General features: G+C 41.4%; 1 protein-coding gene across 1 annotated transcript in view; it reads right to left on the reverse strand.

Moving 5' to 3' along the window:
• The window catches only part of LOC111953902 (receptor-type tyrosine-protein phosphatase N2-like), a 103,998-nt gene that overhangs the window by 43,248 nt on the left and 44,175 nt on the right, over positions 1-16,575 (reverse strand). The window contains exon 3 of the mRNA XM_023973394.2: positions 897-1,112. Within this exon, the coding sequence (XP_023829162.1) occupies positions 897-1,112 (216 nt within the window). The remainder of the gene's footprint in view (positions 1-896; positions 1,113-16,575) is intronic.

Below are 16,575 nucleotides of genomic sequence, written 5' to 3' on the forward strand. Positions count from 1 at the left end.
AAATAAAAGAACATTGAAGAAACAGGGGCCTGAATGAACGGTTACAGAACAAAACATTTCTCTGCTTTCTTAATGATTGTCCCTCTTTAGTGTGTACAATCGGGAAAGGCGACACTGTGGAAAGCTGATTAAATATTGAGCATGTGAATGTGATGGGTGGATGTGCACTGAGTGCCCATGCTGAGCACAGCTGAGCCCAGGACAAAATCAATACGAGCCAGCCAGCCACCCACCCAGTCAGCCAGCCAGCCGCTGGTCCTGGAGGAATGGAAGGAATAGGTCATACAATGAACCCGTTCCCCTGCTGAAAAGGCTCTCCCCTAGTCACAGGTCATAGCCAATACAACCATCAATGGAATATCAAGGCTTTGTCTGGAGTTTAGACCTCTGGATACAGTTGACTAGCCTTGTTAAACCAGCCTGAGTGCAGCGGTCAGTCTGGTTTTACAAGGCTAACATTTGACTTGGATGGTAAAAAAGCCAATGTTTATTCTATTTCCATTTTTTAGATTTTTTATTTTTTTTATTTTTATTTTTTAAAATAACAATCAAATCACAAATGACATTTTTCCATAATACAAAATCAAATGATGTGTAATCTTGCAATTAGGTTACAGAAACGTTACATACTTTACATTCTATTGATAACCACCCTTAAATCACAACCTAGCTCTATCATGAACAAAGAGACATTTTACAAACAACTGTTACAAATGTGACAAAATCAACCAGATATTCCCTTCAAATCAAGTCATTCAAAACACAACGACTACGTGTCACTGCAGACCAATCAGAATAAGGCTAGCGTCAGGGACCGGGACCAGAGTGCATTCTCTACCAGCAGAGCACTCAGCGGCTGCACTGTGATTGGCTGAAGCCGAGGAGGCTCCTCTCACCTGATAGGTTGCGGTTGCATCAGCGCTGGTGTCAGTCCCCAGGCTGGCTAGTTTCTCCTTCAGTTGGAGGTGGGAGCGGTGGCGCAGGCAGAAGAACCAGCCAGACACTGCCAGCGCCCCCGTGATCAGGACCATGGAGATGATGGCCAAGACCATGAACTGACCAGACTCCAGATGACTCTCCTTGACCACCGGGATCTGTTTCAAGCTGCCCTTCTGGGAAGAGAGAGAGAGAAAAGGGGATGAGAAAAGGCCCTACACATCTGCACGCACACACATACAGATGTTGAATGTTAAACGTAAAGTGTTTTGAGGTTTAAAAACTCTTCTGGAATGTGTAATTTTCACTTAAAAGTGTCAAACTTGATTTTCCCATACAAACAATGTATCAACCCCTACAAAAATGTCCATGAATTATAATCCACATAATAATTCACGTTTCCTGTTGCGGCAGAATTATTTTCCTGCTGTAGCAAACWGGATCAAATTAAGATCCTACATCTGTACACACCAGTGACACAATTTACAAACACGGAAATGGACATAAATCTGGCAGCAAAAGGAAAAGCATAGAAAAGACTTGGGATTTCTGTCATTTGTCTTCCAGAAATACAGAAACAAACTCGCACAGTATTTCCCTCCCTGTCTATCCCACCTACGCCCACTCATCCCCACCTAGATTAACTTCCTGCCCACCCCACTCATTACTTTACAATAATAGTAGTTTTATAGTGTGCATTCAAACTCCCTCAAGCTCTATTACTCTCTCCTGTCCAGCCCACACACTGGCTGCTCTATAGTCATTTAGGCCCATTTTGTCCTGGCATGGGGAGACCTGCCATTGTGCAGCTACAGGAGGTTTGGACAGTAAAATATTTCACTAATAGCCTTCCAGCCTTGAGTTTGGCTGAATTAAGGCCCTGGCCCAGGCCCCTGAGCTAATGGCTAGGAGCGCCTGAAAGTGGGATCTTAGATTGTGTGTACCCAGCAGAAGCCCACTAGAATGGGCCTTTCAGAGACGTTGTTAACCCCCTCCCCGGTGGTCACCGCTAAGCCCAAGAGAATAGCTTGGTATTGGCATGGTATTGTCTCACAGGTCCCTGTTTGGCTGCCTGGCTGGGTCTCAGTAAGTGCATGGACCCCTGGGAAGGTTTTAGCACTTTCTAATAGAATATGAACCCAGATGCACTGCAGAGACTTTGGACGAGCGGCCAAACACCATCAAGTATCCTGTCTACCTCGATCTATTCAATGCACTCAAATTTCCAACAATCAGAATTAAAGAGGGGTTTTCAACTTCAATCAAATCAAAAGCACAAAACAATCATCAACCGCTGAAACATGGTACTTAGTCCTAGGGGGCAAAAGGGTAAGGTACACATTTAGCAGCATCTATKATTTGTATCAGAAAATAAATACATTCATAATTACAATGCATGAACACCTTAACCTTTGGTGACTTTATGGATGCTGAGGCCTTTGCTTATATGCTCACACTGATTACCGTGCAGGTCTGTTGAGTGTGTGTGTATGGACATGGACATATTTAACTATTCTTGTGGGGACCAGAAGACCAGGAATAGTAAACGAACAAAYATTTGACCAACTGGGGACATTTTGTTAGTACCCACGAGGCCAAATGCTATTTTTAGGGAGGTTAAGGTTAGAATTAGTGTTAGGGTTAGAATTACGTTAAGGGTTACGGTTAGGAGCTAYGGATAGTTTTAGGGTTAGGAGCTTTGGTTAGGTTTAGGGTAAGGTTTAAGGTTAGGTTTTTGGGTTAAGGTTAGGTGTTAAGGTTAGGGTAAGAGTACGGGCTAGGGTTAGGGAAAATAGGATTTTGAATGGGACTGAATTGTGTGTCCCCACAAGGTTAGCTGTGTGTGTGTGTGTGTGTGTGTGTGTGTGTGTGTGTGTGTGTGTGTGTGTGTGTGTGTGTGTATGTGTGTGTGTGTGTGTGTTTCTGTTGATTACAATGGATGTGACTCTGAAATACAGCTTCAATCAACAGTCAAATGGATTTGATACCAATAGAGAGGTCTAAAACAAGTCCTGTAATAAACCGCAGAGAACATACAGTATATGAGTGAAACAAAGCTTTGGCTACCTCTGAGCTATTACATCAATGCTATCCTTTGACAGATTGAATATGAGGGAAATTATTAAATATGATAGATAAGGATAAATGTAAGCTGGATTGTTGAGGCTTGGTATGTGCATATGAAACTGTAGGAAGGTAGCTTTAGTCTACTACAGCAGCCCTTCCACCCCTTGTCTGTCTCTCTCTCTCTCTCTCGCTTTCTCTCCACCAGCTTAACACTTCTAAGCAAGCCACATGAAAAGGGACTCCATGAAAAGAAATGTTCTTAGTTTACATGACAYTAAATCATTAGTTTGAATTCAATTAACATGAAAATATATTGTGACATGTCTAGTGTTTATTTCATGTTTGCTCTTCTAAATGTTGGGGAGAAAAATCTGAGATTGTGCTTTTAWGGTATCAAAATATGTTATGCCATAATTACAACAATATTATACTGTGCTATAGTTCAAATATTATTCTGGTATATAACTTCATATTAAATAAAACCGCTATAATGACAACATACAGTGACTAAAATATATTTTGTAGGAAGCTGTTAATTGATCCTAGCAAAAAAATGCAGATTTAAATAATCTTCACACCCCTCAATATGTCCTTTCAAGACGTATCTAAGAGGATAAAGATAACAAACGAAGAGCATATTCTCTTTAGGGAAAGAGAGAGAGGACTCCCATTTTACGCCAGAGAGGAGTTTTTGTTAATTAGCGTGAATGGAGAAACGTAAACAGAGGTAGTCAACTAAGTAAAAAAAAACAACAACATTTAAACAACCAAACAATCATTAAAAAAAGTATAAACAAATAAATCACATTGATTTGTTTGCAGATCATAATTTTCATGTATGTCATAAATATTAACGTGTATAAACATTATAAAATCACACTATGATTATTGACAGGCGTATTTGAGCTTCCGGGTGGCGTAGCGGTCTAAGGCATTGTGTCTCAGTACAAGTGCGGTCACTGCAGTCCCTGGTTCGAATCCAGGCTGCATGACATCTGGCCATGATTGGGAGTCCCATAGGGCGGCGCGCAATTGGCCCAGCGTCGTCRGGGTTTGGCAGGGGTAGGCAGTCATTGWAAATTCGCCTGTGTTTTTAACTGACTTGCCTAGTTAATAGATTAATGAACGTGTGCAATTATGAATAACACTCTTAAGGAAATCTGTTATATTGTTATATACTGTGCCAGAATCAGAATTATTATTATTAGTTTTAGTTCACCTTGACTTGCTTATCACCTTGAATGAAAACAGTCTTCTTGAAATTTTCTTGCATCGGAACAGGATYCTCAGTGATGTTTTTACATTCACTTATTCTCTCTCTCTCTCTCTCCCTAGGATTAGCAGATCTAGCTGAAGACAAAGGGCAGATGGATTTCGGTAGCTCTGGCTTATTCAAATGACTGAGATAAAGGTCACAGGCCTGTGATCACTTATTCCATCAATTTCAGCCATTTCCCAGTCTGATTAAGTCAAATCAAACAATAATTTCCCATTTTGCAATATACAAGTATTTCTCAATTAAAAGTTATACAAAAGTGTTAATGTGGTAAATAAGAACCTTTGCCAAAGTAAATCCATGCYGCTTTTCATTTTTTATTATAAGTAATTGCTTTGCCAATCAACTGTAATTTAAAAAAGATGCCTACATTCCTATCTCAAATCAATTTCAGTGTGTAGATAATAAACCAACCGAATTAATGCTTAGAAATAGCAATGGTCGTAAAGAAATATCCCCAAACTTTTTATGCAAAATTAACTTAAAGGTAACAACTCGCAAATGAAAGAAAATTATCTTCTCAAAAACTCGAATGTGCTTAGTTCATCAATTAATTCCATTGGTATCCAGGGAATGAGCTTTCAGGTGAAAACTTTGTATCTTCCCTATACAGATGTGACGATTGGACACTTCCCGCTCTGCTGCTGTAAAGTAAACATATTTTCTATATTTTCAACACCTGTTAGCTTATAARTTAAAATAGGCCTAAAACACTTTAGCCTACTACTGCACTAATCATCCCCGTCTAAATTTGAAAAATGAACTATTTTTTGTTGTTGTTCGATTTCTTCCCCGACACTATAGCATCTTTCGGGTAACTGGAGCATCGACAGTGACGAAATGAGGCAACTCACGCAAGCATTGCAAATCAATTGAAATGCAATCAATTACAGAAACAAAAGCAGCGGTCAAAATATTCATAAAAAAWATATATATCATCTAATTCCACATAAAACTGATAGGCTAGCCTACACATGCCTTCCAGACAAATGTGCAACGTGCACGTCTCCCCGCTGCATTAGACTAGTTGTAGCAGCACCAGCCAAAATGTAACACAAGRTGGAAAATAATTACCTAAATTACCAAAATCCATGTTGATCCGCAAGTCAGATGTTTTGCAATACATAGGACATATGTGTTGTATTCCAGAGAGCAGGTGCAACTACCGCAGCTCCAGTGTGGCCGGCGCACAACCAGCCTCCCACTCAAACCTCTCCTCCCCAAAAGTTACCAGTGTCCGGTGCGCCTCCCTCGTCAACAAAAGACTGCAGCTACCAATGCTCGCGCACGAAGATTGAGAAGAAGAAAAATAAAATAACGAGGAGGAGAACGAACGAGGTGATGTGCCCGCCTGATTCTCTGAGCCTCGCAAGAATCTGCAGATGCCTATAGTGGGTCSTTTCAGCGCCTCTGTGCCCAATGAAAGGAAGGGGAGAGGGGTTGGGTTTTTGAGATCATATATGGTTGAGACACTCCTTTTATTCAGCCCTTAGGAGTCCCTGTCTGTTGCACATGTCATAGCCACTGGTTGCTATAGCGATGCCTCCACATGTTGTCGACAGTGAATGCTCAAGGGATGCTTGCCTAATAGGCTTGTGGGCTGAGGGGGGACATGAATGGACATTGGGTGAGCCACTCATTTGTTAAGCTACTTGGGGTCTCTGTGTTCTGTGTGCATTGCTGTTTTCTCGCGCTCTCCACCCTTTCCCCCTATCACTCTCCTAAATACAGTAGCCTATAATAATACAGTAGGCTAATAGCCAGAATGAATGCATGCATTACAGAAAGAGGGGGTGGGGTGTCCATCAGTAGTGACTGTATAACCTTTTACCAGTTAAATTACTAGAGAGTCTAGTTCCATAARGGTAATGGTACGAAAATGGCAGCCATCTTAGTCAGGGAGAAATCCGAACCAGTCAAATTGGAATGAATAACAGTAGAGGCATAACTGATGCATTTCCTGCTTTTACTTATAAAAGTAAGGCATGTGATGTATCAGAAATTGTGTAATGGAATTATAGTCAACCTAAAATATTGTCATATAATTATAAATACAATTTATATGGGTTTTATACACTTTTTCTTTATAAATAGCCTCTAAGAAATATGTAAATAGACCATAGGTCTACATGTCTCAGATTTTGTTTTCTTGGAAAGCTGTGAGTACTATTATATGATACAATATCAGTCCTTGTTGCATTTACAACTTGTCTAAGATCTATCATCAACTGATTTGAGCCAGTGTATGTATGGCTGTGGATTTACTGCATTGTTTAAATGAAATGTTGGCATATTGGCAGTTCATTTGAAAAAAATGTATGGAATCATCCCTCTAAAACTGTCTGGCTATCTAAATTCTTCACATTCATTGTTTTACACAATATCTTATCACAGCACTGGCAAACTCCCTGACCAACATGGRTGACCTTTGGACCATCATAAGAAGGTTCATACCTATTCTAGTATTCTAATTTGTAATAACAGCATAGACTGAACAACAAGTTTAGTGAAGACCTATCTGAGCGAAACATATGAGCTGATAGCCTATATCAGTAAACGCCAATCTAGGAAGAAAAACATCGAAAAAATCAGTTTTACAAAATCCCACTAAAACTCCTAATTAGTTATTTAGCGGACAAATGACCCCGCGGAGAGCTACAGGGAGAGGAGGACGGACGCTTATGGAGAGAAGAGAGAGAAAAGGAGGGAGAAAGGGAAGGGGGCGGTGAGGTGGGGGAGGAAGGGTTCCTGTCAAATGCAGATGACGAGTCTTTGGGGAGGTCTCCAGTTTTTTTTCTTCTATTCAGAGCACACCCCCTCTTCTCCATTGTCCCTGTGTGTGACAGCTGGAGTTGTCAGTGTGAACAGGGGGACAAAAAAAACAGGCTCTGTCCTCCACTATACTATCCTACACCAGGAGTGCATATTCAGAATTCAGCCAGTGCATTGGCCCCCACAGAGCTGCAGTTAAGGGGTGGTTCACAGGAGTCCTATAATTTCACAGACTACATGTCAAACAGGACCTACTTCAAATGACTAGAGTCTACGTTATCACGAACAAATTGCTGTAAATTTACAGCAAAACTTTCACAATTAGCTGCTGTAGTTCTATATTACAGTACTGTAAAGAGCAATGTATTATGGGGGCTCCGTTACACTTCTGTAAAATTACATTAAWTGCTATAGGACTATATGACCTGTTTTGCTATGTATTTACAGCATCATACTGTAAACTATTGTGCATTGTGGAAAAATGTTGTAGGAGGGGAAAGAATCGCTGGCTCATTAAGATATTTTAAGGCGTGCCTTGTAAGAGGCTATATTTGTTACACCCAGTAGTGAGAATGCTGTACCCCACAGAATACAGTATCATACAATTGRTTTTTTATATTTGTCCTGTAAATCTACAATAATTTACTGTCTGCCAGTAATTTACTGTAATTAAGTACCACCCCCACAGAATACAGTACCATTCTGTACATTTGGAGTGCCAAAAACCTTTTGTGGTACATGGTATTATTGTGGCTCATTAAGAAATCTTGAGGCGTGCCTTGTAAGAGGCTATACTTGTTGCACCCGTAAGTGAGAGAGCTGTACCAATTTAAGTGCTATATGGTAGTGCCCCAACAATTTAACCTATATCGGAAAAGATCAGAGTCACAGAGTCTTAAACCTCTAATGGTTGAATATTAAATAGTTTCCTTTTGATCTGTTTTTCCCTGTAATCACAGTCCGTTTGGAAGCATTTGTTTAGGCCTCTAGAAGTGTGAAGGATATAAACCACCAAATATTCATAAATATTCTGTAATATACAAATACCTAGCAGCCAACCTGCTTGCACTAATCCCATGGAATTACAGTAAAATACAAACATGATTACAGTGGCATTAACTTTCTTACAGTTTCGTAAGCACATTTTACAGTATTGTACTATATCATTGCTCTGCATTTTACAGTAACTCACAGAAAGCTGGTGACAAGTTACTGTGCATATTACAATAACATATGTTGCATTAGCCAGAGATCCATCTAAAAAGTATGTGGTAACAAATAAAGCATTTTTTCAGACCACTATATGATCAACTACAACAACATTCCTAGTAACGGTTACAGAAACTTTTTACTCGCTATGACTGTGATATGTTTTTTTATTAACCTTAAATTACATYCACTGACTGTAAGTCGCTCTGGACAAGAGTGTCTGCTAAATTACCAACATTTAAATGAGCATTTGCAAAGTACACTGCTGGTGATTATTCTAATGAGTTCTGCCCTCAAACTATTTGTATTTTGATCAAATGTGGCCTTACATGGGGGCGGAGGTCATTAGAATAATACCCAGCAGTGTGCTTTGCAATTGTTCATTTTTAGATTTAAATTTGGTAATTTAGCAGACGCTCTTGTCCAGAGCGACTTACAGTCAGTGTAAACTAAGGTAAACAAGAATATACCACAGTTATTGCAAGTAAAAATATGATGTTACCGTTACCGAGAATGTTGTAGTTAAGCATGCTACTTGCAAGTATACACTGAGCATACAAAACTTCAGAAGCAACCAATCCAGCAGTGTCGTGGTGTGTGACGCTACCTGATTTGCCTGGCATGTACTACCAAATCCCGTTCAAAGGCACACAAATATTTTGTCTTGTCCATGCACTCTCTGAATGACACACATACCCAATACATGTCTCAAGGTTTAAAAATCATTCTTTAATTGGTCTCCTCTCCATCATCTACATTGATTGAAGAGGATTTAGCAAGTGACATCAATTAGGGATCATACTCTAGCTTTCACCTGGATTCACATGGTCAGTCAATGTCTGTGTTTTTGTGTTCGAAAATACAAAATGCATGAATTCTAATTAAACTGTTACACAATAGGTTACATGAATTGTAGTTCAGGCCAGTGAAATACAAATAAAAAAACTGGTATTGACAGTATTGACATGTAATAGAAATACTGCCGTCGTTGGCACTAGCTGCCTGCACTGTAAATCTGCAACAGTTTACCAATCACTGTGTGTTATGTCCGTCGTCGGAATGAGACCAAAGCGCAGCGTGGAAAGTGTACATCTTAATTTATTTTAGAATGAACAACAAAAAAACAACAAAAGATCAATGAACGTAAAGTTCTGCAGGGCTATACAGCTACTGTGCAAAAACAAGATCCCACAAACTCAGGTGGAAAACAGGCTGCCTAAGTATGATTCCCAATCAGAGACAACGATAGATAGCTGCCTCTGATTGGGAACCATACCCGGCCAACAAAGAAATAGAAAACTAGAATGCCCACCCAAATCACACCCTGACCTAACCAAATAGAGAAATAAACAGTCTCTCTAAGGTCAGGGCGTGACTCTGTGCTTCCAGTAATGTCCTGTACATTCTAGAAATATAGCATGTTACTGTATTCAGGTGGTCCAATAATATGCTGTAAATTTGTGTTTCAGTAAAAGTCCTGTAAATCTACTGGCTTCTGTTTTGCCAGTAATTTACTTGGAAATGTTCCGGGAAGCCTCAGACAATAACATCAATTTATATGCTGACTCGGTGAGTGAGTTTATTAGGAAGTGCATTGGAAATGTTGTACCCACTGTGACTATTAAAACCTATCCCAACCAGAAACCGTAGATAGAAGGCGGCATTCGCGCAAAACTGAAAGCACGAACCACCGCATTCAACCATGGAAAGAGGTCGGGGAATATGGACGAATCTAAACAGTGTAGTTATTCCCTCTGCAAGGCAATCAAACAAGCGAAATGGTATAGGGACAAAATGGAGTCGCAATTCAACGACCCACACACGTATGTTGCAGGGTCTACAGGCAATAACGGACTACAAAAAGTAAACCAGCCACGTCACGGACACCGAAGTCTTGCTTCCAGACAAACCAAACACCTTCCTTTGCCCCCTTTGAGGATAATACGGTGCCACCGACGTGGCCCACTACCAAGGACTGCAGGCCCCCCCTCTCCTTCACCGTGGCCGAAGTGAGTAAGACATTTAAACATGTTAACCCTCGCAAGGCTGCTGGCCCAGACGGCATCACTAGCCGCGTCCTCAGAGCATGCGCAGACCAGCTGGCTGGTGTGTTTATGGACATATTCAATTGCTCCCTATCCCAGTCTGCTGTCCCCACAAACTTCAAGATGGCCACCATTGATCCTGTACCAAAGAAGGCAAAGATAACTGAACTGATTGACTATCATGAAGTGCTTTGAGAGACTAGTCAAGGATCATATCACTTCCACCTTACCTGCCACCCTAGACCCACTTCAGTTTGCATAACGCCCCAACAGGTCCACAGATGATGCAATCGCCATCACACTGCACACTGCCCTATTGCATCTGGACAACAGGAATACCTCTGTAAGAATGCTGTTCATTGACTACAGCTCAGCATTCAACATCATAGTAACCACCAAGCTCATCATTAAGCTTAAGGTTCTGGGTCTCAACCCCGCCCTGTGCAATTGGGTCCTGGACTTTCTGACGGGCCACCCTCAAGGTGGTGAAGGTAGGAAACAACATCTCCACTTCGCTGATCCCCAACACTGTGACCCTACAAGGGTGCATGTTCAGCCCCCTCCTGTACTCCCTGTTCACCCATGACTGCGTGGCCATGCACGCCTCCAACTCAAACATCAAGTTTGCAGACAACACAACAGTAGTGGGCTTGATTACCAACAATGACAAGACATCCTACAGGGAGGAGGTGAGGGCACTCGGATTGTGGTGTCAGGAAAASAACCTTTCACTCAACGTCAACAAAACAAAGGAGATGATTGTAGACTTCAGGAAACAGCAGAGGGAGCACCCCCTTATCCACATTGACGGGACAGTGGTGGAGAAGCTGAAATGGTCCACCCACACAGTGATGAAGAAGACYCAACAGTGCCTCTTCATCTTCAGGAGAGGCTGAAGAAATMTGGCTTGTCATCTAAATCCCTRACAAACTTTTACAGATGCACCATCGAGAGCATCCTGTCGGGCTGTATCACCGCCTGGTASGGCAACTGCACTGCCCTCAACCGCAAGGCTCTCCAGAGGGCAGTGCTGTCTGCACAACGCATCACCGGGGGCAAACTACCTGCTCTCCAGGATACCTACAGCACCCGATGTCACAGGAAGGCCAAAAAGATCATCAAGGACAACAACCACCCGAGCCATTGCCTGTTCACCCCGCTATCATCCAGAAGGCGAGGTCAGTACAGGTGCATCAAAGCTGGGACTGAGAAACTGAAAAACAGCTTCTATCTCAAGGCCATCAGACTGCTAAACAGCCATCACTAACATAAAGAGGCTGCTGCCAACATAGAGACCCAAATCACTGGCCACTTTAAATAAGGAACATGATATGGGAATTGAAACCAGGTGTGTTTAATACAGACAAAATAAAACGAAAAATTAAATTAAATGGATTTAATAAAGGTTTCACTAGTAACTTTAAATAATGCCACTTTAATCATTTTTACATATCCTACTTGACTCATCTCATATGTATATATGTATACATCTATATATATGTATACATCTATTGCATCTTGCCTATGCCGCACGGGATCAAGAGGTCACAATGGATTTAAAAATACATAAACTCAGCAAAAAAATAAACAGTGTCACGACTTCCGCCGAAGTCGGCCCCTCTCCTTGTTCGGGTGGTGTTCGGCGGTCGACGTCACCGGCTTTCTAGTCACCACCGATCCATGTTTCATTTTTCGTTTTATTTTGTCTGTATTAAACACACCTGGTTTCAATTCCCATATCATGTTCCTTATTTAACCCTCTGGCATACCTTTCTGTTCTGTCCGTGATTGTTGGTGTCTTAGTGGTTCGTGTAGGTGTTATTCTGTCTGTATTTTCCTTATTGGAATATTGCTTGCCTTTTTTGTGAGTAAACTCAGTTGTTTTGCTCAAACCTATGTCCTGCACCTGACTCCGCTACATCTCTGCACCCAATCGCTGACAAACAGCCCTTTTTCAGGACCCTGTCTTTCAAAGATAAGTCGTAAAAATCGAAATAACTTRACAGATCTTCATTGTTTAACTTCTTGACGCTAGGAGGCAGTTTGGAAAAATAACGTTCCCAATGTAAACGGCCTATTTCTCAAGCCCAGATGCTAGAATATGCATATAATTGACAGATTAGGATAGAAAACACTCTAAWGTATCCAAAACTGTCAAAATATTGTCTGTGAGTATAACAMYACTGATTTTGCAGGCGAAAACCTGAGGAAATCCAACCCGGAAGTGGCTCTTATTTTGAAAAATCTCTGTTCRATTGCCTGCCTATCCTCCATTTAAACACTGTTTCCTATGCTTGTTCAATGAACCATAAACAATTAATGAACATGCACCTGTGGAACGGTCGTTAACTTCTTATSGCTGGGGGCAGTATTGAGTAGCTTGGATGAATAAGGTGCCTAGAGGTGCCCAGAGTAAACGGCCTGCTACTCAGTCCCAGTTGCTAATATATGCATATTATTAGTATATTTGGATAGGAAACACTCTGAAGTTTCTAAAACTGTTTGAATGATGTCTGTGAGTATAACAGAACTCATATGGGGCAGGCAAAAACCTGAAAAAAAATCCACCAGGAAAGTGGGAAATCTGAGGTTGGTCGTTTTCAACTCATTCCGTATTGAAGATACAGTGGGATATTGGTCATGTTGCACTTCCTAAAGGCTTCCACTAGATGTCAACAGTCTTTAGAAACTTGTTTGAGGCTTCTACTGGTAAAGGAGGGGCTCATAAGGCTCTATGTTTGAGTCAGTGGTCTGCAGAGTGCCACAGGCTCGTGACGCTGCATTCACGTGAGCGGTACCTCGCGTTCCAGTGCTTTTTCTACAGACAAAGGAATTCTCCAGTTGGAACATTTATTGAAGATTTATGTTAAAAAACAATCTCAAGATTGATTCTATACAATCGTTTGAACATGTTTCTATGACTGTAAGGAACTTTTTTGACATTTCGTCTGCTCCTAGTGAACGCGCTTCGTGACTTTGTGAACGCGCTAACAAAAGTAGCTATTTGGACATAAATAATGGACATTATCGAACAAAACAAACATTTATTGTGGAACTGGGATTCCTGGGAGTGCATTCTGATGAAGATCATCAAAGGTAAATTAATATTTATCATGTTATTTCTGACTTTTGTTGACTGCACAATATGGCGGATATCTTTTTGGCTGGTTTGGTCTCTGAGCGCTGTACTCAGATTATTGCATGGTTTGCTTTTTCCGTAAAGCTTATTTGAAKTCTGACACAGCGGTTGCATTAAGGAGAAGTGGATAAKAAATTCCATGTATAACACMTGTATCTTTGATCAACGTTTATTATGAGTATTTCTGGAAATTGATGTGGCTCTCTACAAAATCACGGGATGTTTTTGGAACTACTGAACATAACGCGRCAATGTATACTGAGATTTTTTTATAGAAATATGAACTTTACCGAACAAAACATACATGTATTGTGTAACATGAAGTCCTATGAGTGTCATCTGATAAAGATCATCAAAGGTTAGTGATTAATTTTATCTCTATTTCTGCTTTTTGTGACTCCTGTCTTTGGGTGGAAAAATGGCTGTGTRTTTCTGTGACTTGGCGGTGACCTAACATAATCGTTTGTGGTGCTTTCCCTGTAAAGCCTTTTTGAAATCGGACACTGTGGTGGGATTAACAACAAAATTACTTTTAAAATGGTATAAGATACTTGTATGTTTGAGGAATTTTAATTATGAGYTTTCTGTTGTTTGAATTTGGCMCCCTGCACTTTCACTGGCTGTTGTCATATCGATCCCGTTAGCGGGATCTCAGCCATAAGAAGTTTTAAGACACTAACAGCTTAGAGACGGTAGTCAATTAAGGTCACAGTTATGAAAACTTAGGACACTAAAGAGACCTTTCTACTGACTCTGAAAAACACCAAAAGAAAGATGCCCAGGGTCCCTGCTCATCTGCGTGAACGTACCTTAGGCATGCTGCAAGGAGGCATGAGGACTGCAGATGTGGCCAGGGCAATAAATTGCAATGTCCGTACTGTGAGAACACCACACCTGGCCATGCGCTTCCTACAAGTCTGGGACGACAGTGTACCGCGCACACACGCTGATCATTTTCCTTCAGAGCTGGCAGACCAGTGTAACAACACCTCACAGGTAGCAAGTACATCAGCGAACCAATTCAACCTTGCGGTACATGTACATGGCTGCACAAAACTTGCGCTGAGTTACATCCCTTCCGCTCCAAATCCAGGTGCTCAGACTGTCTGTAATAAGCTGAGAGAAGGCTGGACTGAGGGCTTGTAGGCCTGTGTAAGGCAGGTCCTACACAGACATCACTGGTAACAAGCCTTGCCTATGTGCACAAACCACCGTTGTTGACCATCAAGGACTGGCAAAAAGTGACTCTTCACTGATGAGTCGCGGTTTTGACTCACATGGGGTGATGGTCGGAGTCGGTTTTCGTTGAAGGGAATGACCGTTACACAGAGGCCTGTACTCTGGAGCGGGATCGATTTGGAGGTGAGAGGGTCTCATGGTCTGGGGCGATGTGTCACAGCATCATCGGACTGACTTGTTGTCATTGCAGGCAATCTCAACGCTGTGCGTTACAGGAAGACATCCTCCTCCCTCATGTGTGTCAGCCTTCGCTCAGGCTCATCCTGACATGACCCTCCAGCATGACAATGCCACCAGCCATATCTGTTCATTCTGTGTGTGATTCCTGCAAGACAGGAATGTCAGTGTTCTGCCATGGCCAGCGAAGAGCCCAGATTCTATATTCCCATTGAGCACATCTGGACGATGTGGATCCTTTATCGGAGGGTGAGGGCTAGGGCATTCCCCAAGAAATGTCTGGGAACTTGCAGGTGCCTTGGTGAGAAGAGTAGGGTAACATCTCACAGCAAGAACTGGCAAATCTGGTGCAGTCCATGAGGAGGAAATGCACTGCAGTACTTAATGCACCTGGTGGCCACACCAGAATATAAGACTGTTACTTTTGATTTTGACCCCCCCTTTCTTCAGGGACACATTAATATCAATCACTTTCTGTTAGTCACATGTCTGTGGAACTTGTTCAGTTTATGTCTCAGTTGTTGAATCTTATTTTCATAGAAATATTTACACATGTTAAGTTTGCTGAAAATAAACACAGTTGACAGTGAGAGGACYTTTCTTTTTTTGCTGAGTTTATAAGATAGTTGTTGTGAATTTGTTAGATATTACCGCATTGTCAGAACTAGAAGCACAAGCATTTCCCTACACTCGCATTAACATCTGCTAAACATGTGTTTGTGACAAATAAAATTAGATTAGATTTGATTTGAAATGTACTTCGACCACAACACTTCCACTCACGGGTGCCTACTTTGTGTCCCGTGTCCCGTGTGTATCAAGAATGGTCCACCACCCAAAAGACATCCAGCCAAATTGACACAATTGTGGGAAGCATTGGAGTCAACATGGGCCAGCATCCCTGTGGAATGCTTTCGACACCTTCTAGATTCCATGCCCCGACGAATTGAGGCTATTCTGAGGGAAAAAGGGGGAGCAACTCAATATGTGACCCCTTCCAGGAAGCTAGGCGTATGTCACATGTCAGGAGATGCATTTGCTACCTTCCGGAGGACGATCGTGCCATGCTGACTCTTTCTGAATCTGCTGAAAATGAAGCAGACGATGAGGAAATACGTGATTTAGGTAGAAACATTTTAATTGAACTAGGCATTGTAGAGTCTTCAGATGACATTGACAGTGTTGTTGTCACCGAAGAAGTTGATCGAGTTTTGAAATCAGTGGAATGCCCGGTGGAAACAGAGTATGATTGCAAATGCAGAGGGAGTTGAAAAGAGAACCCAGAAGGCTGTTGTATAAAACACCTGTCTCCAGATTACATCTTCAAACTAAGTGCAACCATGGCATCTATGACAGAGAGGGAGAAGCATTCATCCAAGAGTCTAGCTACATTTTCAGATATTAAACGTTTCTAATTTTGTCAGAAAGTTGTTTTCATTGCAAGTTAAAGCAACGTTAGCTGGCTGGCTCACTAGCTAACGTTACATGTATGAGCTGTGTAGAAATATGATTTAAAATCAAATCAAACTTTATTTGTCACATGTGCCGAATACAACAAGTGTAGACCTTACCATGAAATGCTTACTTACAAGCTCTTAACCAACAGTGCAGTTCAAGAAGAGTTAAGGAAATATTTACCAAATATACTAAAGTGAACAATTATTCAAAGTAACACAATAAAATAACAATAAAGAGGCTATATACAGGGGGTACAG

This window comes from Salvelinus sp. IW2-2015, linkage group LG27 (genome assembly GCF_002910315.2).
Source record: "Salvelinus sp. IW2-2015 linkage group LG27, ASM291031v2, whole genome shotgun sequence".
In the NCBI taxonomy this organism is placed as follows: domain Eukaryota; kingdom Metazoa; phylum Chordata; class Actinopteri; order Salmoniformes; family Salmonidae; genus Salvelinus; species Salvelinus sp. IW2-2015.